At 45.1% G+C, this 26,792-nt stretch overlaps 1 protein-coding gene across 5 annotated transcripts; it reads left to right on the top strand.

The window, feature by feature from the left end:
* The first annotated feature begins 5,158 nt into the window (after positions 1-5,158).
* ERLIN2 (ER lipid raft associated 2) lies at positions 5,159-25,710 on the top strand. 5 transcript variants are annotated; one of them, XR_012381170.1, is made up of 13 exons: positions 5,533-5,988; positions 6,454-6,575; positions 8,067-8,148; positions 9,434-9,480; positions 11,339-11,400; positions 11,566-11,691; positions 14,878-14,951; positions 15,111-15,169; positions 15,722-15,813; positions 16,662-16,751; positions 18,674-18,753; positions 19,144-19,537; positions 25,580-25,710. XR_012381170.1 is itself a non-coding variant. In XM_025886092.2 (12 exons), the coding sequence occupies exons 2-12, from the start codon at positions 6,469-6,471 to the stop codon at positions 19,336-19,338; spliced, it is 1,014 nt and encodes a 337-aa protein (XP_025741877.1). In that variant the 5' UTR covers positions 5,159-5,259; positions 6,454-6,468; the 3' UTR covers positions 19,339-22,620. The 5 variants fall into 5 exon arrangements, 3 of the variants coding, with proteins under 3 accessions (XP_025741877.1, XP_025741878.1, XP_025741876.1); XR_012381169.1 differs by lacking the exon at positions 25,580-25,710 and adding an exon at positions 20,107-22,620; XM_025886092.2 differs by lacking the exons at positions 5,533-5,988; positions 25,580-25,710 and adding an exon at positions 5,159-5,259 and having other exon boundaries at positions 19,144-22,620.
* Positions 25,711-26,792: the final 1,082 nt, after the last annotated feature.

Consider the following 26,792-nt stretch of genomic DNA (forward strand, 5'->3'; position numbering starts at 1 on the left):
TATCTAAGGTACCTCTTTGTCCACTGCAAAAAGGAGTCTATCAATGAAACAAAGAGATGTATAGATAAATATACATGGACAAAATGCATACAATCTTTTCTTTTAACTCCTCATATTATTATGGATTCAGAGATGTCAAAAAAATGGTCATCCCAGGCAAAAGAGGCCAAGCCACACTTCAAACCACCAGGCCTCTTGGACATTTCCCAGAGCAGCAAGCTGCTTTCTCTCACTCCCCAAATGCACCGTGGACCTTGACCAAGTCCCTGCGCTGGAGACTTCCTCCCCTTTGCCTTCTGTTCTTCCATAAATGGATTGTATTAAAATCACAGGCAACGATGTGTATGTCCACCAACAGATGAATGGGTAAACAAATTGTTGTATAGCTGGACCATGGAGTAAAACATAACAGTAAAAAGGAATGAACTGTTGATATACTCAACAACATGGACGAATCTCTAAATAATTATTCTGGGTAAAAAAATATATATATATATATATTTTTTTTTTTTTTTAAAGAAGCCAGACACACACACTCTCCCAAAAAGAATCCACACTGTGTGGATTCCATTTGTATAAAATTGTACAAAATGCAAACTAATCTATAGTGACAAGATCAGTTGTTGCTTGAAAATCGGGGTTGCAGGATCATGGAGAGGGGTAGGAGGGAGAGACTGGAAAGGGGTATGAGGAAATGTGGGGGCATGAGGCATGTGTTCATTATCTGGATTGTGGTAATGGTTTCACAGGTGTATACATATGTCAAAACTTATCAAGTTGTACACTCTATATGTACTTTATTGTAGGGCAATTATACCTCAATAAAGCTGTAAAAACATATCATCACAAAATGATCTTTAGGTGACTTCCAACCGACTTCCAACTCCATTTTTTTTCATGATTCCTCTTTGATCCCTTTACCAAACTCCTTTGAAGAAACGTTATTAGCCCCGAGCAAATATCCTTTTGTTCTTAAAAGGCACCAATCCTGGTTTTTCCAACTGAAAATAAGAGAGGAGTGTTGTAAGTAATCCCCTTCATCATTATTAAGGATATAGTTCTTCTCTTCTCCCACGCTCACCAAAATCTTACTGGGATCAAATGTCCTTAAAAAAGACCTCTATTCCCTGTTTGAGGGCATAAAGAAGAAAAATCAAAAACTTTTTCCAGAAACTTCCAATCTTGTGATATAAATGAAGTGAAGACCAAGATTTTAAGAGTTGCCTGGTTCCTTTGGGGCTCACCTGGTTATTAATGATTCTGCTCTGTGCAAAAAAGGGGGTATCTTCTCCCTTTGGACTGACTCTCTCACCAACAACAAGCTTGGTAAGAGGACTAAACAAACAGCAATCCAGAGATAGCAAGAGGTGGGTAGCTGGGGTGGGAGTACTTTTTTATCCTGCTGCAACCCACAACTGTAAAATGAACTGGCCCGATTTAAAGGTTTTGCAATTTTGGGGCGCCTGGGTGGCTGAGTCGTTAAGCGTCTGCCTTTGGCTCAGGTCATGATCCCAGCGGGGAGCCTGCTTCTCCCTCTCCCACTCCCCCTGCTTGTGTTCCCTCTTTTGCTGTGTCTCTCTCTGTCAAATAAATAATATCTTTAAAAAAAAAAAAAAGATTTAGAGGTTTTGCAATTTTTGACCACTGGTCTACATTCCTGAAAGGTTACATGTGAGATAAATGTGGTCACTCCGTGCGTGTGTGCATTTTAAGTTGAATCATTATTTTCTCATTCATTCACTATAATGAAGAAACAGATCTTCTTGGGATCACTTGAATTCTGCTTTGCAATTTACAAGCTCTGTGCTCTTGGGCAATTCCTTGACTTCTCTAAGCTTCAACTTCCTCCTCTAGAATGCAGCTGACCTCGAAGGGCTTACCTCAAGATTATATAAAATGAGAATGGCGTAGGGCCTGTTAACATGGAAAGCACTCGATAATGCTTTATGAAATTTGTATTGTAAGTAAATATCTGTTGAAGCAGAATTTCAGAGTCCCTTATCTCTCCTTCTGATAAGCCTTCATTTTGTTATTACTCAATACCACATAACTTTAAGCTTATCCCTCTCTCACCTTCTGTCACATTAATAATCCAAATCCACAAACAGACAAGAACACATTATGGGAATTTGCTATTTAAAACAGCAACGGCTAACGTTATTGAACACTTAAAATGTGTCCAACATTGTGTGTGCTTTTTTTCTTGAAGTATACGTGACATACAATGTTATATTAGTTTCAGGTGCACAACACAGTGATTTGACAATTCTATACGTTACTCAGTGCCCACTATGGTAAGTGTAGCCACCATCTGTCATCATACAACATTATTACAATATTATGGACCATATTCCCTATGCTGTACTTTTCATCTCCGTGACTTAATTATTTTATAACAGTAAGTTCCTACCTCTTAATCCCCCTCATCTATTTCGCCCTGTACCCCCACCCATCTCCCTTCTGGAAAGTACCAGTTTGTTCTCTGTATTTAAGAGTCTGGTTTCTTGTTGGTTTGTTCATTTGTTTTGTTTTTTAGATTCCACATATAAGTGAAATCCTATGGCATTTGTCTTTCTTTGTCTGACTTACTTCACTTACCATAATACCCACCAGGTCCATCTGTGTTGTCACAAGTGGCAAAATTTCGTTTTGTTTTTTGTTTTTTTTTTAATTTGTCAGAGAGAGAGAGAACACAAGCACACAAGCAGGGGGAGTGGGAGAGGAAGAAGCAGGCTCCCCGCTGAGCAAGGAGCCCAATGCGGGGACTCGATCCCAGGACCATGGGATCATGACCTGAGCCAAAGGCAGATGCATAACAACTGAGCTACCCAGGTGCCCTGAAACTTCATTCTTTTTTAATGGCTGAGTAATGTTCCATTGTGTATATATATATATATACCACATCTTCTTTATCCATTCATCCAGGGATGGACACTTGGGCTGCTTCCATATCATGACTATGGCAAATAATGCTGCAATAAACAGAGAGGTACCTGTATCTTTTCAAATTAGTGTTTTCATCTTCTTCGGGTAAATACCCAGTAGTGGAATTACTGGATCATATGGTATTTCTAAAACTTTTAATTTTTTGAGAAACCTGCATACTGCTTTCCACAGTGGTCATACCAATTTACATTCCTACCAACAGTGCACGAGGGTTCTCTTCTCTCCTGCCCCTATTATTTCTTTTCTTTTTGATTCTAGCCATTCTGACTGGTGTGAGGTGTTATCTCATTGTGTGTGTGTGCTTTCCTTGATCTGCCATTTATTGCTTACAACAGCCCTAGAAGTTTCGAACTATTATTACCCCCATTTCACAGATGAAGAAATTGAGGTACAGACAGATTAAATCATTTTGCAAGGTCACACACTTAATAAGAGGCGTGGGGTGGGGTGAAGGGGCAGGGTTTAAACCCAGGCAGTCTGACTGTGGACTATCTACACTTAACCACTATCCGGTTAACCACTATCTACACTTAACCACCATCTTTACTGCACGTTTTTTTTAAAAAAATGGATTTTTATAACACTTTTGTTAAAGAAATCATCACAGGCTTACCTGCTTGATAATACTGGATATTGTTCGAAAAATCACAGGGGCCTTAAGACAGGGAGTTTAGGAAATGCTAGATCATCTAGCATGATGGGAAGTTCCTCCCCAGCCTCTAGGTAAGCCCACAGTTAAACAATCCAGGACTGGCAGAAAGCTTCCTGAGAACAGAATCCCACAACTTCTACTCATAGTTCATTCCAAAGTTTAACAGTCAGGAAATTCTTAAATTACAACTAACTCAAATCCTTTATGTTGCAGGCTAAGCCCCATTCCTTGGGCTGATAAACCCCAATATTTCCATTTCTGACTCATTCGCTCAACTATTAAAGTTATTAAGCATGCCCAGCTGAATTATATACTGAACATGGAGACAAAAAGCTCCTAGGTTCCGACAGGATCACTCAGGAGATTGGGCAGGTGAGAGAAGAGGGGATTTGTAGAGACAGGGTGAGGAGACAAGAGCCCTCATTGAGAGTTATGGGCACACAAAGAGTCCAGGCCGCCCACTTGTGGGCTTTTAACCATACAAAGCTGAAACATCCCAGCGCAGACTCATCCAGAGCAAACCCGGGGTGAATTCCAAGCTGAGATGCCTGGATAACCTACGCTTTCCTTTCCCTGTGTCCTAAATCTGTCTACCACCACCATCTTGCCATTTTCTCTGTGTAAAAGCTTTTCATTTACTGAGCGCTGCAATTAAGTGGACTCTTTCTCTTCTGCAAACAAAATAACTTCAGTGGCTGAATTAGAAATGTCCCAATGTGATGCTGCTGAACAGCCAAGGCTGCGGACAACGCGACGCCCTTAGACTAGGACACACGAGAGATCTAGATCCTGCTCCTGGTGCCACTACGCTTGCAGCCTGCATTTACTGAGTACCTAAGCACCGGGAAATGCCGACGCAGTTCCCGCCCTCAGGGAACCTACAGTCCAGCCTGGGAGACGGTGGCACGCACCAGCCCTGTGGATTGCGGGCAGGTGTTACAAAGGCAGTTAAGCTCCCGAGGTTAAGAAAGCGCCAAGGAGCGTTTCATCCACGGTTACCCTCGCACTTCCCGGAGCTCAAGATTCTGATCGCTAAAACTGGGATAGTAATTCCTTCTTAAGCTGTTGGATGGTGCTGTGGGGGCCTCAAAGGCCAAGGCTCCTAGAAAAGGATAAAGGGCCATTCAAAATAGGGACTGTTTGTTGATGAACGACGTAGTGGGGCTAATCCACCCATTGAAAGATGAGCCTGGTTCAGCGGCGCCATAGGCAAGCGCGAGCAGAGGGCTAGAACGGTGGCAACTCGCTGGTACCTGTTCCGGAAAACAACACACTTGACCTAATGGGGCCGGGGGGTCCGGAGCAAATTCCAAAGTTAGAACCTCGGAAAGCGACACCCTCAGTCACTCAGCACCCGCAGCCACGAGCGTCCTCCCCCGCCTCACTCTCCAGGCACTCCGCGCCGTCCCCACCCTGGAAACCCTAAGCCGAGGTCCTGACGGGCCGGACCGAGCCGCGGGCGCCCCCCGGCGGCCAGGCGCGGACTCTGGCCGCTCGGAGCGCGGGGGCGGGGCTGACGAACTAAGGGGGGGTATTCTCGCGTGAACTAATGGCGTCATCAAAGCGACAGGCCCGGAAGGAAGTAGCGTGTGGAGGGCGTGGTGGTTTCTACGGTTGCACGGGGGTTCGGACGAGTACGGAGCGCCTGGAGGGACAGCCTGGTACGCGGCCCCCGCCCCTTAGGGTGCGCACTGGGCCTAGTTGCGGCTTCTGGCCGAAGCTCTTCTACGGTTCTCCCGGGCCCCAGCCCTAGCAACCTCTCTCCCTCCGGGGCGAGAAAGCAACCCTTTTCTGTTCCGTCCCTTCCCCGCGAGCCCCAGGGCGTTTGGGATGCGCGACCCTCTCTCGGAAGAGGGCAGGGAAGGGAGCATTTGCAGAAAGGACGCAGCTGCAGATCGGTAGCTGGAGTCCGCTACGGTAAAATAAGCGCCTCGCAGACGTCTGAGACCGAGTTATGTTAGCCCCGGGAGGCAGAATCCACGCCCTGCGCGGGTGGGCCCAGGCACTCCTGGCTGTGAACTTTGCTGTCAGTTACCGTCGTTTTTCCAGATCCTTCAGTGTTCAGGAAATGAGTCTCCAGATGCCAGCTCTTTCTCGTCCTGGTGCTTCCCACCCTGGGGAACCCTCTTTCTCCCCTAACCATGGGCGTGGGCACCGGTGAGGTGCCAAGTGCCGGACTTCCTACCCTGGGGAACCCTCTTTCTCCTCTAACCATGGGCGTGGGCACCGGTAAGGTGCAAAGTGCCGGTCAAATGTATGGGAGGGTGTATTCAGAGCCCTCCCCCGTTTAGATCCAAAGGAACAACTGGGAAGGTGGACGAAAGGCCAGAGAATCCCAACATGTGAACTCTGCTCACATGCTGACTCTGTCTCTCCAGCATCTGAAAGGAGTAAATAATGGTTTCCTTTGAAATGGCAGGCAATTAGGACTGGGAGGCTCTGGCCAGAATTACATAACCACAACTGCCTGTCATTTGACATCCTCTGTAATTTGGGCAACATACTGCAGCTGCCTCTCTTCCCTTTTACTAGTATGAGTGACTCCAGTGGCAGCACATTCGTGTTCACAGGAAGAGAACGCTGCCCAGTTGGCACTGGTTCTCTCTTGGGGCCTGGCTGTATCTGGAGCCACTGCCTTGGGGAGGTAGGGAATATGATCCCACAGCTAAGGAAGGAGTGGGAATGTTGCCTGAGAACAAGGATGAAAAGAGTTGTAGATCTAGCCTTGTGTTCATAGTACAACAGGCTTGGCCTGAGCCACTTGCAGGGAGCTCAGCTCAGTGAAGTTCTCTCCCTGTCATAGCTTTTCTCCTGCATGTCGGACTACACACGTCTTCCTGTGTCTTTTTCCCTAGGATAAAGGTTCGCTGATGGCTCAGTTGGGAGCAGTTGTGGCTGTGGCTACCAGTTTCTTTTGTGCATCTCTCTTCTCAGCCGTGCACAAGATAGAAGAGGGACATATTGGGGTGTATTACAGGTAAGGAAGAGACAGAAGCTTGCAACTCCCTGTTAAATGTCTCTTTCTCCTAGTCACTGTCTAGCAGATTCTGTTGATTATCTGTGTCCATTGAATAGAGGAGTCTTTTTATTTTTTTTAAAGATTTTATTTATTTATTTGACAGAGAGACACGGCGAGAGAGGGAACACAAGCAGGGGGAGTGGGAGAGGGAGAAGCAGGCTTCCCGCAGAGCAGGGAGCCCAATGCAGGGCTCCATCCCAGGACCCTGGGATCATGACCCGAGCCGAAGGCAGATGCCCAACAACTGAGCCACCCAGGTGCCCCTAGAGGAGTCTTTTTAAATATTGAGCTGTGGTGTCAGTGACCATGGAAGGGGACATACACACACACTCAATATAGATGTAAATATAAAATTTAATAGTCTTAAGTTGATGCCATGGGTGGTGAACAATAAATGCGTCTAGAAATTTAGAGACAAGATCTAAAGGAAACCAGTGCTTGCAGATCATCTCTGAAACCTTGTCTTCTCCTACATCCCTCCCGGGCATCTTGGCGCCACAAGGTTACCTCCAATGAGCACCAGTTCTTGATGGCAACTTGAGGAGCTAGCCTGCTCTGCTGATCTGTACCCACTCTTGAAAATTAACATTTCAGGAAAAAAGAATCCTGCAGATCTATATTAATCAAGGCAAGCCCTAGAGTAGTGGTTCTTATAAGAAAGGAGCCCGTTATGTCACTGTTTATTTTATTGCTCTATTTTTGAAAAAAATAATGTATTTTTTCCTTCATAACGCAAAGCAGGGAAGCACTTATAAATCTTGGGTTGCTTTCCTTTCAGTAACTTCCATAACCAAGTTTTTTCTTTAAGTCTTTTACAAACTCCTTCTTATATGTGCCCAAGATGCTTATTGCTGGATTGCCAATAGCAAGTTCTAGAAGTCTCATTGGCCTCCACTCTCCCCTTTATTTCTCCCCACCTTCTGCTCATATGTCCCCAAAAAAGGCTTTTAATTTTATTACCCTTTACATATAACTTGGCTCTAAAGGTAATACTACTGCCCAAAAAAGGTATGTAAATGATTTTTAAAGCGTTCTTAAAATTATTCTTTTGGTTGTTCATGCCCCTGGACTCCAACATTAGTGCAGTTAGTTGATAAATGTATTACTGAATTTAACTGCCCCCATGGATTGCCCCAAACTCAACGGGTATGACAAAGTTAAAAAGACTTCCTCTTCTGTTAAGGATTGCCAGGGATCCTGCTGTCTTCATTCCACTTAGCCCATGTGCCTATTTTTCCTGCCGCAAAAGCATGAATAATGGCTTTATGTTTTACCATCAGGCTTCCTAGAATATTAGGGTCAAGCTGAGAGGAAGGGGTCTGTGGAATGGCTCGGGCATATGTCTCACTCCGTATGAAATGTTTATGGGGCCGTAGAGAAGGTCGATGCAAATAGTGTTGCTGCAATTGTTACCTATTGCTGAACTGCCTCTCTCTTTCTCCTCTACAGGGGCGGAGCCCTCCTGACTTCCACCAGCGGCCCGGGTTTCCATCTCATGCTACCTTTCATCACATCATATAAGTCTGTGCAGGTAAACTGGGCTTGTGGGGCATGTTTGGGCCACTGCAGGTTTGGGGTGTTGGCAGATGCATAATTTGGAATTATTTCCCATTAGGTGAGTATAATGCTTCTTCAAGGAATCATATGTATATATATATATGTATATATATATATAGTGTATCCTATGTATATATAAAGAATGAGGCTCCATGAACCACATACCCTAGAGCTTTATTTGATTGTTGAAAGAGTTGAATAGGGTCATTGCCTCGGCCCTTCGGCCCCAGCTGGGAATTATTTCTTCACTTCAGGGTAGAGCCAGAGAAGAATCTGTTCCGAATGTACAGAAGGAAAAGTAGGGTGTGTGTGTCTGTGTTTTCAATCACAGGTTACCAAGATAAATGGAAATAAAACATGGTAGTTTTGCTGGTTCTTATTTGAACTTCATAGATGTGAACAGAATTTGGAGAGGAAAGTTGGACTTGGTGAAGGGAAATAACATCTCAAGGAGGAGTAGGATTAGTTATGATGGACAGAAAGCCTAACTAAGATAGACTAGCTAGCCGTCTTTGAAGTATGTCCAGCCAAGAGGGATGAGATTTAGAGGATGACTTTTAAACTGACCCAGGAAGATATACTGGGACACCTCCTCAGCATTCTCCACGTTCATTTCTTCTATCATTTCCTGTGTTTGATGGTTTTCTGAGTGCATTCGTGCCCAGGACCCTAGGGGTCTCACAATAATGCTGAGAAGGGGCTGGGCCAGGTTAAATACAGAATCCTCTTGTTTCAAGACTAGTAAAGGAAGACTGTAGGGGTGAGGCAGGTCTGAAGACTCCTAATCCAGGGCCTTTGTTACTAAACCATTATTGCTTAGATTGTTCGAATGGTGATTGACTTACAGTGAAGCTGGGCTAGGTACCTTTGTTCATCTAAGTCTCACACCCTGCGTAAATAAAGAGGATTGGGGGAGTATTCAGGTTTTGTTTTGTTTTTAAGAGTTTATTTATTTATTCATTTGACAGAGTGAGAGATAGCGAGAGCAGGAACACAAGCAGGGGGAGTGGGAGAGGGAGAAGCAGGCTTCCCACGGAGCAGGGAGCCCGACACGGGGCTCGATCCCAGGACCCGGGGATCATGACCTGAGCCGAAGGCAGACGCTTAACGACGGAGCCACCCAGGCGGAGTATTCATGTTTAACAAGGCCAAAGCTCAACCCAGATAACCTCAAGGACCGGGGGTTTGGGGTTCCAAAACTAAGTTACTGTGCTTGTCACTGCCCATTTTACAGCATTTTATGTCTCCTCTATTTCTAGACCACACTGCAGACAGATGAGGTGAAGAACGTGCCTTGCGGGACTAGGTAAGGTACCCCGAGTGAAGCAGCTAATCCTGTGTCGGTGGAAGGGCTGTCTGGCTCCTAGAGACAGTGAAAGGAGAAGCATTCCTTCTCGGTGGTTTTACCAAGTTCCCTGCCTCCTTGCTCCCTTGGTTCTGATTTGACTAGGCCGTGCGGTGCAGTAGGGAAAATCACAGAAGGTAGACAGCTTCAGGAGGGCCTTGAATGCTGTGCTCAGTGTGGGCTTTTTCTGTTACAAGTGAAGATCCACCAAAAGCTTTCAGCAGATAAATGACTTGGTAGAGGAAGGTAAGCTTAGCATAACCAGCTATGGAGAATGTCATAAAGGTAGGGGGTGACCTCAGGGTCTGGAAATCCAAACAGAAGACCACTCTAGTGGTCTGGTGGAAAAGTAAAAAAGGTCTAAACTGGAATAGAATCACAGACCACCACCACGAGGAAACATGCAGGCAAATCCAGAATTAGGGCATCACACAGGACAGCTGGCCTGATGGCATCACAAGGAGGAGCTTTGGGTTGAAAAGGAGAACTAAAAGACATAAACAAAGCCATGGTGAGCCTTAATTAGAACCTGGTTCAAAAACTGAGGGTTCTAGAGGGTAGGGGGGTGGGGGGATGGGTTAGCCTGGTGATGGGTATTGAGGAGGGCACGTTCTGCATGGAGCACTGGGTGTTATGAACAAACAATGAATCATGGAACACTGAATCAAAAACTAATGATGTAATATATGGTGATTAACATAACAATAAAATTAAAAAAAAAAAAGAACCTGGTTCAAAAATACCATCTATGAAAGACAGGGGAACTGGATTAGTCCGCTTGGGCGGCCATAGAGAGTGCAGCAGACTGCATCCAAGGACCCAGCAGGGTTGGTTTCTGGTGAAGCCTCTTTTCCTCGATGGCAGATGGCGACTTTGCTGTGTCCTCGCATGGCCTTTCCTCAGTGCACACAGGGAGAACTCTGGTGTCTGCCTCTGTTCCTTTACCAAGCCCATCAGGTTGGGGCCCCAGCCCTATGACCTCATGGAGCCTTAATTACCACCTTACAGCCCTATCTCATACAGTCACAAGGGGGTTTTAGAGTTTCAGCAAATGGATTTTTGGAAAGCACACAGTTCAGTCCATAACAGGAACAACTGGGGAAATTGGAATAAGGACTGGGTATTAGAGGCTGCTAAGGAATTATTGCTAATGTTCTTAGGTTTGGGAATGGAGCCAGACTACACAGAATGTCATTATTCCTCAGTGAGTGTTACTAACGTGTTAAGGGAGAAAGAGTATCATGACTACAACTTACTTTTGAAATGCTCAGCGTAAAAAACCAGATCAATCTATAAGGTGAACTGTTAACAATTGCTAAATTTAGGTGTTTGTGTATGGACGTTAGTTGTATTATTCTTTCAGTGTTTCTGTATGCTTAAAATTATAATGAATATTTGTGGGGAAAGGAAGGTGCTGAAACAAAGTGATGGTGAAGACAAAGTGAGAAACGGTGACCATAAAATCCCACTGTGGCCTTCCAAGTTCTGAGAATTCCTTGACTTTTCTTTTCCCTTCAGTGGACTGTTTTCATCAAAAGGCATTGCAGATTCAACAGATATGAACTATTGTTTTCTTCCTGGCAGCCAGAAGTTTTACTTTTCTCCTTATGGAGATATTTTGAGGAGGTGTGGTTTCTCAGGAGATTGTGTTCTTGCTCTAAGCTCTGAAGATTCCTACTTGGAGATATCATGCCCTCTGGCCTCCTGTGAACCCCTCTGCTCCTTTTCTGCCAAGTCACACACCTGATGCCATCACTGAGAGACAGCACTATATTCCAGAGCCGACTGGTGACTTCTTTGTTCATTCTTCCCCCGACAGTGGTGGTGTGATGATCTACTTTGACCGAATTGAAGTGGTGAACTTCTTGGTCCCAAATGCAGGTACGTTTTTCCAGTTGACCTTCACCACAGGCTTACTTTGCCCAGCATGTCCCCCCATCCCCACCCCCACCCCAGGTCTGTCGAAGCACCTCCGGCTGGGAGAGCCGCTGTGTCTGAGAAAGGGAGTCCTGCCTTTTCTGACTGCGATCCTGCCTTCCCTCCCAGTGTATGACATCGTGAAGAACTACACTGCCGACTACGACAAGGCCCTCATCTTCAACAAGATCCACCACGAGCTGAACCAGTTCTGCAGTGTGCACACACTTCAGGAGGTCTACATCGAGCTCTTTGGTAAGAAAGCCTCTGCTGGCCGTAGCATGCCTCACCTGCTGTTTCGCCCACCGCCTGCTTTTGAGCCACCGTGGGGGAGGATGGGTTCCCATGGACAGAAAGTGTCAACCCCCGTGCCCAGGAACTGGTCCCACGTGAAATTTCTAGAAAATGTTGATGGCAGTGGCAGAAGGTCGTGAAAGCAGGTGAGCCTTGGGCACAGGGATCACAGTGGACTAGGGTACTCCTGGCCCGAATCAGAGGACTGGAAGGCAGGGGCATTCCCACTGTCCCTAAAACAGCCTTCTATAATGAAGACAGGGCCTATTCTAGAGGAAGAACCTTCAAGATTATCCAGCCCAATGGCCTCATTTCCAGAGAAGGGGACTGAGGCCCAAAGAGAAAGATGCAGAGCTAGTTGGTAGCCGAGCTGCGGCTAGAACCTTCCTCTCCTGGCTCTAGCTTCAGAGTGCTTCTCGGCCCGCCACCCTGCATGAAGGGCCCCGGGGAAAGGTGAGGAGGACCTAGAAGTGGGACAAGGACTGTAGCTGCTTGAAGTTCCTAGTTTCTGTAAACCTGTGCATGTAGAGATGAATGGGAAAACACTTAAAAGAATCCATGTCCTTAAGTACATACTTTTTGACCTTTTTAACCAAAGTAAACATAGCCTGACTTTAGCAGCAAAGGAAAGAAACAGTTCAGTAATTGTTCTAGCTCTTTTGTGGTTAAGTATTCTGTGTAAGCTTGCTGCCAGAAGTTTTCTAGTGGCCAGTGCTGAAAAGTCCAACTATTCTTGATACCAGGACTGGACAGTGTCTTTTCCCAGGAATCTTCATTAAATAGGACCCTGAGAGAATGTGCCACGGAGTAGACAGGAGCGGGGAGGGACCCCGGTGCTGCCCGTGATCTCAGTCAGAGCCCGTTGCACGCTGTTTCTGATTGGGGAAATCATCGGAATCACTTTTAATTTCTCTGCAGTAGAAAATGAATCTAAATTCACTTTACAGGGTTTAGATTCAGTATACTTTTAAGAAAGATTCTGTAAATTTGGTATTGTTTGTTTTACCTCAAACTGAGAGCATTTTATAAAAGAGCATCAGTTTTCTCTGTAGCCCTGGTTTTAGAACTTGTGCCATTAAAGGAACACTTTAAAGCATTTGAAACAAGAGACAAAGGACTCTAACTTCCATGAAGAGAAAATGAAAATATGAAATTGTTTTGTGTTAGAAAACTTCTTACTGCCAGGGCCCTGGAAGGCGCAGTTCGTGGAGCATGCAGCTCTTGATCTCAGAGTCATGGGTTCGAGCCCCACATTGGATGTTGAGATTACAAAAAAATAAAATCTTTAAAAAAGACCAAAAAGTGGAAGTTTCATATTGCCCAAGAGGTAAACTTAATAGCTTAGTGAAGCTTATTGTACAGAGAAGCTGGGAAAATGTAATTGCTTTGAAATTTTCTTTTTTTAAAGTTAATGTCTTTTGAACAAACACTGTCTTGCTTAGAATCTGTTTGTGTCTATAAAGGAGGAATTCATGTCTCTAATCCCATTCCTAGAATGTGGGAGGTTTTCCCTAGTTCTGTCCGCTTAGGCCTCACGGCCCTGACTTCCCGCATTACTGTGTAATTCTCATCACTGCTTACACTAGTGCATACTCTCTGTCCATCTTATAAAAACATTTCATAGTTCTTGTTCAGCAGTTGACCTGCAGCAACCTCTTTGTGTAATGTAACCTAATCTGCACTTGTCTGTGTGACTGTAATGTATAAACAACTTATTACCAATATTACTTTGGTAATAAACCACCTGGCAAAATAATTTCCAGATTTTCCTAGAAAGTTATGAGCCCAGGACCACAGGTGTCTGCTTTAACTCAGGTATAATTTGGTCTAATAAATGACGATATATTATTAACTTAGGGCACAAAATATCTCAAAGTTTGGTTGGTATCCTGTTGAAGTTAGAAAATATGAAATGTGATGTTTATCTATGCTGTCAAATTGTTAAACACATATCAGGTCTGAGGTGCTTGCCTTTTGGGGCATTTCTCCCTCATGCTGAGAGGCCTGTGAGAGTATATCCAGTGCGTGGAAATGTTAAAATCCCTTGCTTACCGATATGACAGTAGAGGATAGTGCTGTTTTAAAGCATAAAACAGCCCTAAAAATTAAAGCAAGTAATTAAACAAGTGTATTATTTTGGCTCCTAACTAGCTTGAACACATCACTGAACTTCCATGGGCCTCAGTCTGGTCTGGGCATCTGTTAAAGGCAGGGAGTTCCACTTGCTGTTCCTCAGAGGCCCCTGTTTTGGGCACCAGTGACCAAAAACGGCCACTTAAAGCGGGTGGCAGCCGACAGGGAGGTGATCCAGTTCGGATATCCCAGCCTGGTTCCGTGGAGTCTTCCCAGCGCCGTCCAGGATCTTCCTGAGGACCTCGCAGGCAGGGCGTCAGGAAGAGAAGGCCCTGGCCAGAGAGGGCAGCTGTGGGTGCTGCAGGACCCCAGCCAGAAGGAGGAGTCAGTCAGAGCTCCTCCTACACTTGCCTATGAACCAACTCCCATGTGAATTCCAGACAGAGCAATGAGGGCCAAGGCAAACAACAGAAGACTCGGGCTCGTTTCCAGAACCATAAATTTTCATTTTCCCCCCCTGTGTTCTTTGATGGAATTCTTAATGGAAATAGTCTTCCTTGGGGCCTTCATTGACGTCAGAGTCTGTTTTTCTTTTAGAAACTTCTAAAATGACTGGATTTCAATGGCTTGGCTCTCTTCAAACTACCTAGCATAGCCTTCCTTCCTCTTGAAAACGGGGTGCCTGCCTTCTCTTTAGCTGCTGTTGTCTAGGGGAAGGCTGCCGCCCAACTCAAGAAATGTGCGAGATTTGTTTGTTCTTTTTCTTATTAAAGCTTAGTTTCCTGTCGGGCAAGGTTGCTATTTTCTACAGCCTCGGGTGATTGTATCTGGAGGCCACAGGAAAACGATACTCTCACATCCAGCTTGCGTGGAGGGGCTGTGTAGGTGTGTTGCTTTGAAAGATGTGCCTGGGGATCTTCGGATTTCTGGGCTCTGATAAGCACTCTGCCTTGGAAAGCCCTTTGGCCTGTCAGGTGCATTCTTGAGTAGTGTTTTAGTTTGTCCTCTACCCACCTGCTTTCCTCCACCCTGCCTACAAAGTGGAACAACTTTTTCTGTCTTTCTTGATTCCAGATCAGATTGACGAAAACCTCAAGCTGGCTTTACAACAGGACCTGACCTCCATGGCCCCCGGGCTTGTCATCCAAGTAAGCATTGCCACAGTGGGAGCACCCTCTGTTGAAGGGGCACCCCCTGCCTTCCAAGGGATGTCTTTTTTCTGCGGGAAGATGAAGGGCTAGTGGGAGCTGCTCCTGTCCCTCACCACCCTCACCTTCCCATCACGTGCTATTTTTATCCTTCTCCAGGCGGTGCGGGTGACCAAGCCCAATATACCTGAGGCAATCCGCAGAAACTACGAGTTGATGTGAGTATTCCCTCTGCCCAAGCTATATCCACCACTCTCTCACACCCCACCCCCCACCTCATCCCATCCCAGAGTTAACCGAAGCCGTACCAGACGCTCATTCCCCTTCTTGAGCGTTCGTTACAGCCCATCGCTCTGTAAGATGGAGCGGGTGTGTCAGGAGAACCACCTGGGCTCTGGAACTGTGATGGAGAGCCACAGGAGAAGCTCTTTCAGCTCTTTCACGGAAGGGCCAGGGGGTATTGTTTGTGCTTCATGGATCATACCAAAGAAGATGGGAGCGAAAGATGCTTAAGTGGGCTGGCAGGTGCATTTTACCAAAGTAAATTATGCTTTATTTCCCACAAGTGAGTTATTTTGGAGGCGAAAGAGAGCCATGTTACTGTCTGCAACAGATCTACTTTCACTTGGGACATTGAACAGCCTTCCAAGAGAGAGGAAGAACTCACAGTTTGCCTCTCAGCAGAAGCCTGGCTTCTCCGGGGGACAGTGACGTTCCTCAGAAGCTTTTTCCGTGGTAGCCCCACAGCTTCGTACCTTTTTTCCCTTCAGGGAAAGCGAGAAGACGAAGCTTCTCATTGCAGCCCAGAAACAGAAGGTGGTGGAGAAGGAAGCTGAGACGGAGCGGAAGAAGGCCCTCATTGGTCTGAATGTGGTTCTGTGATCACCTTACAGGGCGGAGCAGGCTGAAGAGGGTGGCGGGCAGCCGCGAGGTCGCCTCAGGCACAGCTAGATCACAGTCTCCCAAACCCTTGCCAGGCGCAGGAGGGGTATTCATACTCCCGGAAGCAAAGCTGAAGTTGTCAGATCATGGCCAGGGGCAATGAGCTTTGAGTCTCCCCTTATCTCTGAAATGAAAGGAACCTTTCCTGTTAATTCTTAATGAGTAATAATAATGGCTAATACCTATCGACCAGATATCATGAGTCATATACTTTTCTAAGCACTTATATGTGAATTACCTCACTCCTCACAACCACAAGGTGAGATAGGTACTACTGTTAACCTCATCTTCCTGAACCGGAGACCAGGGGGGTTAAATAACATGCCCAGGGTCATATGGCAAATAAGTGGGGGAAACGGGGTTCAACCCCAGGGACTCTGTCCAGAACCTGGTTCGTAACCACTGCACCAGATTATCAACCACTACTAACTGCTTCCCAAAGTGAAGTGGCAGGAAGAAACTGTTTGGACAGTATCTCATTCCTTAGACTATCCCTCTAGGAGAAATACCCTTGTGACTTAGGGGAGAGGTTAGGGCTTGCTCCTCGCTTCCGCCGGAGAGCCCAGGTCTCTCCATTTACTGTCTTATGCTAATGTTGTGGTACTGCACTCACTGGTACAATCCATGTGCGCCCACACGTGCCCGTCGCAGGCCTCTCCCTCCGAGCTAACCCACCAACCAGCCAGCATCAGGGACTCAGGAAAGGTCAAACAGTCTGGCTTTTGAAATACCAGTGCTCTGAGCCTTTTCTCAACTTCATTTCTGTAGAGGCAGAAAAAGTGGCTCAGGTCGCAGAAATCACCTATGGGCAGAAGGTGATGGAGAAGGAGACAGAGAAGAAGATTTCAGAAATTGAAGGTGAGCGTAGGTGAAGTGAACGTCCAAGGTTTCTTCAGGCCCCACACCTTGTGGCAAGGGGGTGGGAGAGTCATTTCCTTCGCTCCTTCATCTTTGTTCTAAGAGGTGATAATTTCTTTGGAAAATCACTTCTCTGTGCTTTTGATCGAGTTCGGGGGAGATATGAAGCCAGGCTGCCGTCAGTTTTCCACTTCAGAGAACATTCGCTCGCTCAACAGATGTCCACTAAGTGCGGCTAGGCGCGCTTGTGTGAGGCCTAAGGGAAAAGGAAATCATTTAAGTCCCTGCTATCTCAGAGCCTTGGAAGTGAGCGAAGAGGTGAGGCCAGAACAGCACCTCCTCCCTGTGCCTTCCCTAGCCCCCTGCACATCAGCGAACACCACAGCTGTGGCCTCTTAAGTCTGCTCTCGGCACCCCCTGTCATGGTTACCAAGACACCTTTTCAGCACCAACAACCCTGGAGCTGGAGAAAGAGTGCTTGCTTTGCTGGCTTTTCTGAACATGATTCACGTTCAGTTCCCTGCCCCTAAGCCCTCAGCTCGTTCCCACCGCCTACCCTTCCCTTCATGTGGTGCCTCAAGTTAAGAAAATTCTAGGACAAAAATGCGACCTCGAGGCCAGCTTCAAAGCGCTGTGTCCACTTGTACTCACTATGGTATGGGGCCTGTCAGGTTTTGCGGGGGCCCGGTGAGGAGCCAAGTAGGATTTTACAGATTAGTGGCTCCTCATTAGGGAGCTCTTAGCAAAACAAGACATTTTTATTTCTTATAAAAACATGTCATCAGGTGCTAAGGCCGCTTGAGTGGGCCACAGGCAGCCAGCACCCCAGCCAGACTGCACATTCCTTCCACCCTGCATCGTGCTGAGGGTGTGCAGGAAGAAAGCTGCCCCCCCCCCAGACTGGCTGTCCTTCCCAGGCTTCTGGCTACAAATATTACTCACAGGAGGCTGGCCTCATTCCCAAGGCAAGAGAGTAAGCATCAAAAATTTTGCATCAGGTGGTGCCTGGGTGGCTCCGTTAGCTAAGCGTCTGCCTTCGGCTCAGCTCATGATCCCAGGGTCCTGGGATCGAGCCCAGCATCGGGCTCCCTGCTCTGCAGGAAGCCTGCTTCTCCCTCTCGCACTCCCCCTGCTTGTGTTTCCTCTCTCACTGTGTCTCTTTCTGTCAAATAAATAAAATCTTAAAAAAAATTTTTTTTTTTGCATCAGCTTGACAGAATCTTGTCTCAGCAGATTAAGGAAGTTGTGCACAGTGGAAGTTGAAATAGGTCTTCATGCAAACAGGTGTTAGTCTGGACCAGGGCATGTAGTTGCCTTAGGTAGAGTTATGTCGGCTTCACCACTGTTAAAGAGTACCTTTTTTGAAATGATCGATGGAAATAAAAAGGGAAGTGAAACTGGAGAGGGACCAAGCTGTTTTATGTTCGTGGCATTGGGTTTTAGGCGGAGCCACCTCTGGCTGTATTCAGAGCCCTCCCTGGGCTCCTGGTGCTGTGGCTGTGCAGCACAAGAGGGATGGGGTGGAGAGCTCTGAAGCTGGACATGGGGACAGGGCCCACGTAGCATCCCAGCCGTGGAGCGGCAAGAGGCATAAGCGCGGGGAACCAGGAAGTGTCTCCTGGACAGTGCTCTTCTCCAGCCTACTGTCAGAGATGTTGCTGGGCACAGCCACAGACGTGCTCCTTGTTAGTCCCCACCACAGGGAGATGCCGTCCAAGCACCTCTTTGTCATGGTTCATTTTCACCATGATTTGTGAAATAGGGGAAAATGCCTCGTTCTGCATTTTGCAGAAGAGGAAACCAAAGCACAGCGGAAAAAGAGCAGTCTCCCCGAGGTCGCAGAGGGGGGGTGGGGTGGGAAGGGTCCAGGGCCCGGTGTTCTGGTGGCTTCGGCACCACGTTCACTGCCTTCGTGTCCCCAGATGCTGCGTTTCTGGCCCGGGAGAAGGCAAAGGCTGATGCGGAGTGCTACACCGCTATGAAGCTCGCTGAAGCCAACAAGGTAAAGCCCAGGGCCATCTGGGGAAGAGAAGGTATATCTGGCTTTGGGCTAATGTTTGAGAGTTCCCGGTGTCGGATGGCCACCACCACCCAAGCCCCTCCTGGCCAGAAGGGGTGGCCGCTGTGCCGTGGGGGACAGGTGCTGCCCTTCCCATTAGCCGAGTCTCTGCAGAAGTTTAATCGTTGTGTGAAACAAGGAAACTCCTAAAACTTGCAGCTCTGACCTCGCACATCCATTAGTACCCTGTCACTAATAGAACAGTGAGGCCAGGAAGAGTCGAGAGGGCACATTGCTTTGCCAGAGACCCTCTCCTTGTGAAAAGTGAAGGATGCCACCCAGAGTCTTCTCGAACCTGGCTCCACCTAGTCTGCTCTCATTTGTTTCTTACAGCTGAAGCTAACGCCTGAGTATCTGCAGCTGATGAAGTACAAAGCCATTGCTTCCAACAGCAAGATTTACTTCGGCAAAGACATCCCGCATATGTTCGTGGACTCTGCGGGCAATCTGGGCAAGCAGTTTGAGGGGCTAGCTGACAAGCTGAGTTTCGATGATGAGCCCTTGGACGTAGACCCTGAGGAGAATTGAAAGTTTTTTGTATACAACCTCGGATGACACTTAAAAGAGATCTTTATTTTTGAATGATGAACCAAGATGCCCCTCCCTCCCACACTACCTGCTTTGACTCTCTTCCACATTCTGTGGTGAAAAAAGAAGAAATGGATTTAAATCTATTCCCCTTCCTGGGAAGGGAGGGCAGGGATTGCTGATTTGGGGTCTTATTCAGGTAAGCGGTTTAGATGACTTCTGTTAAGGTGGGCAAACCATGGGTTTGACCTTTGACCTCCAGACACTAATTTTAGCCCTTTGAAGCTGGCTTAAGTAGCGATTCAATCATTACAGAGTGGGAGAAATAGAGGGTGTTGCCTCCAGGTGATTTGCTTTCCCCGATTTGGGAAAACGCGGTCCAATTTTCTCACCTCTGCCTCCAAGGCGGGAGATGCCTGTAGGTGAGGCTCAGCAGCTGAGCAACTGTGTGCTTGTGAGTCTGCCCACAGAGCTGCAGGGGAACAGCTGCAGAGAACGTTTGGCGTTGCTGGTATTTTTGTCGGCATATGTGAGTCATTTTAGAGGCACGCTTTCTCGAGCCCTCACAAGGAAGGACTGGTGCTAGGTTTTGCAAGCTCTTCTCTCCTACCCTCCTTGCCCCAGGGCTTAGAGAGCAGTGGTTTCTGACTACATTCCAGAGTCAGGGTTTGGGCACCACCCCACAATTCTTTTTAAAACTTTTCACCTGTTCTGTGATTTGTTTTGTTTTTTTTTTCTCTCTCAAATCTGTTCGTTGATTCCACTCAGCATTAGGAAGATAGGAACAAACAACCCAAGTGTCTTACTAGCCGCTGAAGGGGGATCGTTCCGTCTCTCAGCCACCATGGTACCTGCTTGGCAGACGACGTATGTTCTCATTGTGGAGGTTCTATGTTGAAGAGCTCCTCTGGCGGCTGAGATCACCTGAAGGATCTCCTGGTCTTAAGCTTATAGCTTGTGCCGGCCATCTGTCTGACAGAGTGATAAAAAGGGAGCCCACTAAGTAGCACATGTTTTGAAATCTAGGGCACCGACAGCCACACGGGTCAGACTGAATGCTCTGTCTCCGGAGACAGTTTGTGGGGTCCATGTCAAGAGTTCGTGCCCAGGTCCCTGGATTGGAAGGGCTGCATCAAAATGTTCAAATGTTTTGGGTTTGGGTTTTTTGGGGTTTTTGTTGTTTTTTTTTCTTCATTTCTAATTAGGAAAATTTTGTGTCATTCTGGGAGATTTGGGATGGAGGAGAACAAACATGAAAGAAAGGTTTTCTTACATCCCGAAATTGGGGTCGGGGGATGGTATCCAGCCTATGGCCATGCGTTGTGTACCAAATTGTTTGCTTAGCTCCATCTAACTTGCAGGCATGTCGGTGTTCTCCGTGACAAACTCTGGCTTAGGATCTGGCCTTGTTCTTAGCTGCCCTCCCCACCACCACCACCAAAGAAACTACCACTGTACCAATTTTCCCTCAGTGATACTATGAACGATACTTTCTGGCACAGATCCCCACCTCATTTTTGGTCCCATGCCCAGACTTCTGCTTTATTGAATGGCCCTGGAATTCAGGCCCCCTTGCTCCCAGGTAGCACCAGGCTTGTCTTGAGAGTCTGGGGAGCATTCAGCGCGCTTAGGTAGAAACAGCATGTTAACTCCTCTTAATTCAAATGTTGCCCTTCCCTGTTCTAATTTCTGGGACTTAGTATTCTCAGACCACTGGTCCTGGTCACACTTTGTGCAAGCAGCCAACTGTTCGTGGGAATGATGGATTTTAATGTGCTCAGAAGTGCTTGCAGAAGACAGTCTCCCAAGGCCAACACAGGGTATCCATTATTAAGATATACTCACCCTCCTCCCATTTCAATGCCATTAATCACTTGTTAGGAGCAACATGACACATGACATCCAGCTTCCCCAGTTTACATATTTGCTCCCTCTACTCTGAGATTTGCTGCCTAGGGCTCAGAAAACACTACTTCAATAGAACAAAAAGCAAGAATATCTCCACCTCTGGATAGCACGTTTGCTCAGGTTCCTCACTTGAAAGCCCAATACTAACATCCTGTGACAGCTTGTCCCTTGCACTAGATATACTTTAACTACAAAAGAGCCTCAATGAAGTAAAATCCTGCTGCCCCTGCCTCCGTCAATGCTAATGTTGCTTCCCCTTTGAACAAAAAATATCAATGTCATAGTGCCCTTCAGTTTAAATTCAGTGGTCATCTGCACCTGCCTGAATAGTAAAATCATGGAACTCAGCAGTTTCCTCAGCATGGGACGACTAACCAATCTGTGCGATTCTGTGTCTTCAACACTCACTAGAAAATCTGATCTTAAAACATTTGAATTCTAAATGTGTAAAATGTGACAGCCTACACTTTTGTAGGCAGTAAAGTCATGGCTGCTATTTGTAAATGGAACTTCTATCAAAATAAGTAGCTGTTTATAAAATTCAGTTTTTTGTAGGATTTTTCCAAGGAAAAGTCACCTTGGTTGAATGTTTCTCATTAAACTTTACAGAAGTGGTTCATATTCAGTACTGTTTTTAATCACTTTTTTGATATAAGGATAGAATATTTGCAAGGAAGCCAAAGTTTGTTAATAATTTTTATAAGACTAATATAAACTTGAAGGGATCTGTGGTCATATTAACTTGAAGGAGGAAAAAAAGATAATTGAAAGAATTCTGGCAATATATTGATCCAAAAAAAAAAGTTGTTTTCTAAATGATCTGTTGTGATTTCTATGGGTCTATGTATCTTTCTGCACTGATGACTCTGCCATTTACAGCGAGTAAGTAGTGAAAGTAAGATCATCGTCTTTACTGACTTATCAATTTAAGTTTGATTGAAGATAAACCTCAATCCTCAGTTGAGAATAAACCTGTGTGTTGTTGGCTAGTGACTACTCTGTGTGTCTGAACTTAACGGGCTACTTCATTAGTTCTACTCAGTAGGGTTCGAGCCACTGTTTCTATTGCTTCCTTAGAAAAGAAGTAATAGCCAATCAGTTTGTGTTTGGATTTCCATTTCTTTTTATTTCTGCTTTTGTGTAAGCTGGTGATTGAATAGTCAAAACTAATTCTTCTTTCAAAGAGCCCCAACAGTTTAATGACCCCCTTTGTAAACAAGAAATGATTCTTCTATTAATCACTCTATAAATAATATGCTGGATTAATCACCTTGGGTTGATAGCTGGAGAAATTGTTTTAGACCACACTAAAGGTGTTAATTTATGTCTCAGTTTTATTTTTAGTCTTGCTAAATAAAATCATTCTTCTTTGTATTTACTTTTTTTTAAAGTGAAATTTAGTAATAACTGATAATATTAGGATAGGTGATACAAAGAAATAAAATGTCCCTCCCTAGTGAGTGGAGTGCAAGATCACCCTAAAAATATATTCAGATGGCTATCCCCATTATCAAGGTAGAAACAATAAGTAATTTGTAAACACGGCATGATTCTTGGTAGGTGCTATGGAAATTGATCATTTTAAAGAATCCATTCACTGCTGCAATTCTGGCCCAAAAGGTAGAGATGCTTTCAGTTGACCCAAAACTCATTTTGATATCAATTCAGTGAGAAAGTCCCAGTCTCTAATCTGGAAAGCTGCCCAGCCTAAAGCTGCCAAATAAAATACACAATGCTTGTTTCAATTTGAATTTCGTTTAAACAACTAATAACTTTTAGTATAAGTATGTCTCAAATACTGCAGGAGACATACTAAAAAATTATTTGTTATTTATATGACACACACATTTAACGGAATATCCTGCATTTTTATTTGCCAAACATGGCAACCCAAGCCCAGGCTTCCTCAGGTTTTTTAACGGTGCTCTCAAACTTTCTCTGTTGGTCTGAGATCCCCTACACAAATAACATGAACTTACAATCGAATAGGTAAGTTAAGAATGTAGTCCCTTTGGTTAGACTGCCATGATTCAGATCCCTGCTCCACCATTTCTATATATATGGTCTTAAATAAATTCTTTAACCTCTCTGAACTTTAGTTTCTTCATCTATAAAATGGGTTGAGTGTATTAAATGAAATCCTGCATGTGAAGGGGTTAGCACTGGGCCTGCCGAGTATAAAGTTTTCAGTCAGCTGGGAAAACAGGCTAGAAAGCACACAGCTATTAAGTGGGTACCACTAAGTAGAAAATCAAAAAAATGTGATAACACAGAATAAGATCATAGCACAAAGAGGAAAAAGGGAACAATATTGGAATGCAGCGAACAGTATTGAGAATACGTACATCTACAGAAATGTCATATGTACAAAATAAGCAGGTTTGGCCCTCTTGAGGGGAATTCCCAGTTCAGGGCTCCAATTTGGAAAAAAAGACTTTTAAGAGGAGGCTGGCAAAACAAAATGTTAAAACCAAAATTTAAAAAGTAAAAAAATAAAACCAGGGGCGCCTGGGTGGCTCATTTGGTTAAGTGTCTGCCTTCGGCTCAGGTCATGATCCCAGAGTCCTGGGATCGGGACTGGGATCAAGTCTTGGGATTGAACCCCTGTTGGGCCCAGCTCCTTGCTCAGCAGAGATTCTGCTTCTCCCTCTCCCTCTGCTCCCCAGGCCCCTGCTCGTGTGCATTCTCACTCTCTCGCTCTCGCTCTCTCTCTCAAATAAACTCTTATAAAAAAATTAAAAATAAAGCCCATGGGTTGACCCCATAAAAGGCAGAAGGGGAATTTAACGACTTTGCTTTATAAAAGTTGCATAAGGGTTGGCTAGGTATTCTCTACCTCCTCTGAGACCAATGAAGAGGAAATTAGCTTGCAGAATAAAGTATTTTAGAGGATTTCACTTAAGATTGGCTAAAATTTGAAATCAGGAGAAGTAGTTGCGTGCAAATAGAAAATAAATCCAGGGATTAATATAAATAACATTTTCTTCTCCGATGGTCTTCAGAAATTGGGGAGAGTCTATGCTGTTTGGGATGGTTTAAATGTCATTCTATATGAAAGATCAAATGATCTCTAAAGGTCCTCCCCCAGGTCTGTGGTTCTGGAATCTGTATTCACATTTCAAAAGCCAAATGTGACCGTATGTTTGCTGAGGGATTGTTGCGATGGCTTCTCCACCTCAATTCATTTAAACTGGGACATGGGCATTATTTCTCCATTTCTCTTTAGAGCTAAGTAACCAAGCAACTGTAATTTTCTATTATTTTATCTTTTTTTATCCCCCAAAAGAATCACAGTAAGCTCAGAAGGAAACAGTTTTAAAATCCATGAATGTTTTTCTCGTAATTAAGGGCCTCAGATGACAGAGGTGAATGTTTTAAATGCTTGATGGCATTTACGGTGAATAAGTATACTACATTTTTATAAAATTATTTATAAAATCTTTTCCTCTGGGTGTTTGGCTTTTTAATCTTTCTCTCTTCCTCTTTGTCCTTGCAAACTGTTGGAGCAATTTGAAGACAGTTAAGGGTGATGAAATGATTGTGGACCTCCATTTTTCAAGGATTAGGGAAGAATGAATTGTTAAATTAGATGGTTGATGTCTGAGGAAGTGGAAGAGAAAAAACTAGAAAATAAGGGGAAAAAGTGGAATAAAATTCATTCAGAAGCATAGCTGAAATGTGAAATGATGAGACTCAGGTCACCTTGATCTTTACTTCTATTTTCATAAGGTTATAGAATGTTAGAGGTGAAAAGCATCTTAGAAATGAATCCACAGTAAAGCCTGTCTTATTCATCCTGGTCTCCCCCCAAGTTATCTTTACAGAGAAATGCCCCTAAATATATGTTGACTGAATAGATGAGCAGGGTGGAGAAACTAACATTTACTGAACATTTGTGCTTGCTATGGGGGAGCACTCTGCTAAGTGTCTTACACATGTTATCTTGATTGATCCCCACTGCACCTCTGAAGGAGACACGGACTCCATTTTATAAATGAAAAATTGAGAACTTCGGTAACTTATTCAAGATCACAGTTTAGTGAGGAAACCAAGATTCAATGTGTGGCAGTTCTATGCCACCACTACCCAATCTTGGCACCACTGTCCTTATTAACTTGAAATCTTAAGTCACTCTAACGATGCCTTTTTGGCATCAATATGGGGAATGGGAGTGGGGGAGGTTGGCCTTAAAATTCAAAGAAGACACCTGACGTATTAAATGATATCTATTAAATGAAGACTCCTGCTTGTTGTCATAATAACCCATCCCCTGGATTCTATGCACATCCTTTAGATCTGATGAGGTATTTATGGTTTTTAAAATGTTTTCCAGGGGCACCTGTGCACCTCAGTCAGTTAAGCATCCGACTCTTGATTCTGGCTCAGGTCATGATCTCAGGGTCGTGGGATGGAGCCCCATGTCAGGCTCTCTGCTGGGCATGGAGCCTGCTTAAGATTCTCTCCCTGTGCCCCTCCCTGCTTGTGTGCTCTCTTTCCTTAAAAAAGAAAATAAATGTGTTCGAAGTAGCCTATCACTTTAAGTATGTCATGTTCACCCAATCCTTCCTTATACATCTCTTTACCGCGGTCTTAGTTGCTATAATGCCCTTTGTTCCTCCCACCACTGACTGCTACCTAGCGCCTTTCAACTCCCTATCTCTACAGCAAATTATTCACACCATGAAAGCCTGTTCTAATCATGTGTTGTTATCATTTTGTCAGGAGTAAAAATTATCAAGTCCAGAGCCATTTTATTTCAACATAATTCCTACTAATGTCTTTGGCAACCCTAATTTACAAACAACCCAGTTACCTGTACCTGGTAAAGAGAAACTTCCCAAAAAGTAGTCCTTGATGGCAAGCACCCTAGGTTCTGTTCAAAAGTGATTTTCCCAGAGCACAACATACAAAATTTCATCTCATTCTTGGGGTCTGGGAAGACGGTGAGAGAAGAAAGAATATTGCCCTTTATTTCCCGAAGATTCGAAGTAAGCCGAGTGGCCCCAAGACAACCTGAGGAACAAACTTTAGCCTTTTCTCCAACATAATAGCATCCCACTTCATTAAGTTGAAATGCCTGAGAATCTTTAAAAGGTACAAAAGCGCTTTCCTTAACACAACTGATCTCTTTCTACATACCCACAGCACCTACTATTTCACCATCTGACTATCAAACTTTGTATTTTACTGTATTAGTAAAATTTATTGTTTGGCTCCTCCTCATGTTTATGACCTTCATGTGGCCCAGAGCTGGACACATAGGACACTCAAGAATCGGACTGAATGTGTGCCGAGGTCATGCTAGCCGTCTAAAGCTGCCTGTGCTCTCCTCCAGTAAGGAGCGCCAGCCGCAGGTGGCTACTGACCTTGTGAAATATGGATAGCCCGAACTGAGGCATGCTGTAAATCAAAACTACACAGCGAGTTTTGTAAGTTAAGTACACTGAAACAAAATCTCATGGCGCCTGGCTGTCTCAATGGGTAGAGCATGCGACATTTGATCTTCCGGTTGTTAAATTCAAGCCACACTTGGGCATAGAGATTAC

Source organism: Callorhinus ursinus, unplaced genomic scaffold, assembly GCF_003265705.2.
Source record: "Callorhinus ursinus isolate GAN/ISIS: 27379988/994484 unplaced genomic scaffold, GSC_fseal_2.0 scaffold17, whole genome shotgun sequence".
In the NCBI taxonomy this organism is placed as follows: domain Eukaryota; kingdom Metazoa; phylum Chordata; class Mammalia; order Carnivora; family Otariidae; genus Callorhinus; species Callorhinus ursinus.

Coding starts and splice junctions, on each gene's coding strand:
- ERLIN2 (XM_025886091.2), top strand. CDS start 5,956: ATGCTGACTCTGTCTCTCCAGCATCTGAAAGGA. Junction 8,149..9,433: donor CATCATATAAGTCTGTGCAG/GTAAACTGGGCT, acceptor CTCTATTTCTAG/ACCACACTGCAGACAGATGA. Junction 16,752..18,673: donor GAAGATTTCAGAAATTGAAG/GTGAGCGTAGGT, acceptor TCGTGTCCCCAG/ATGCTGCGTTTCTGGCCCGG.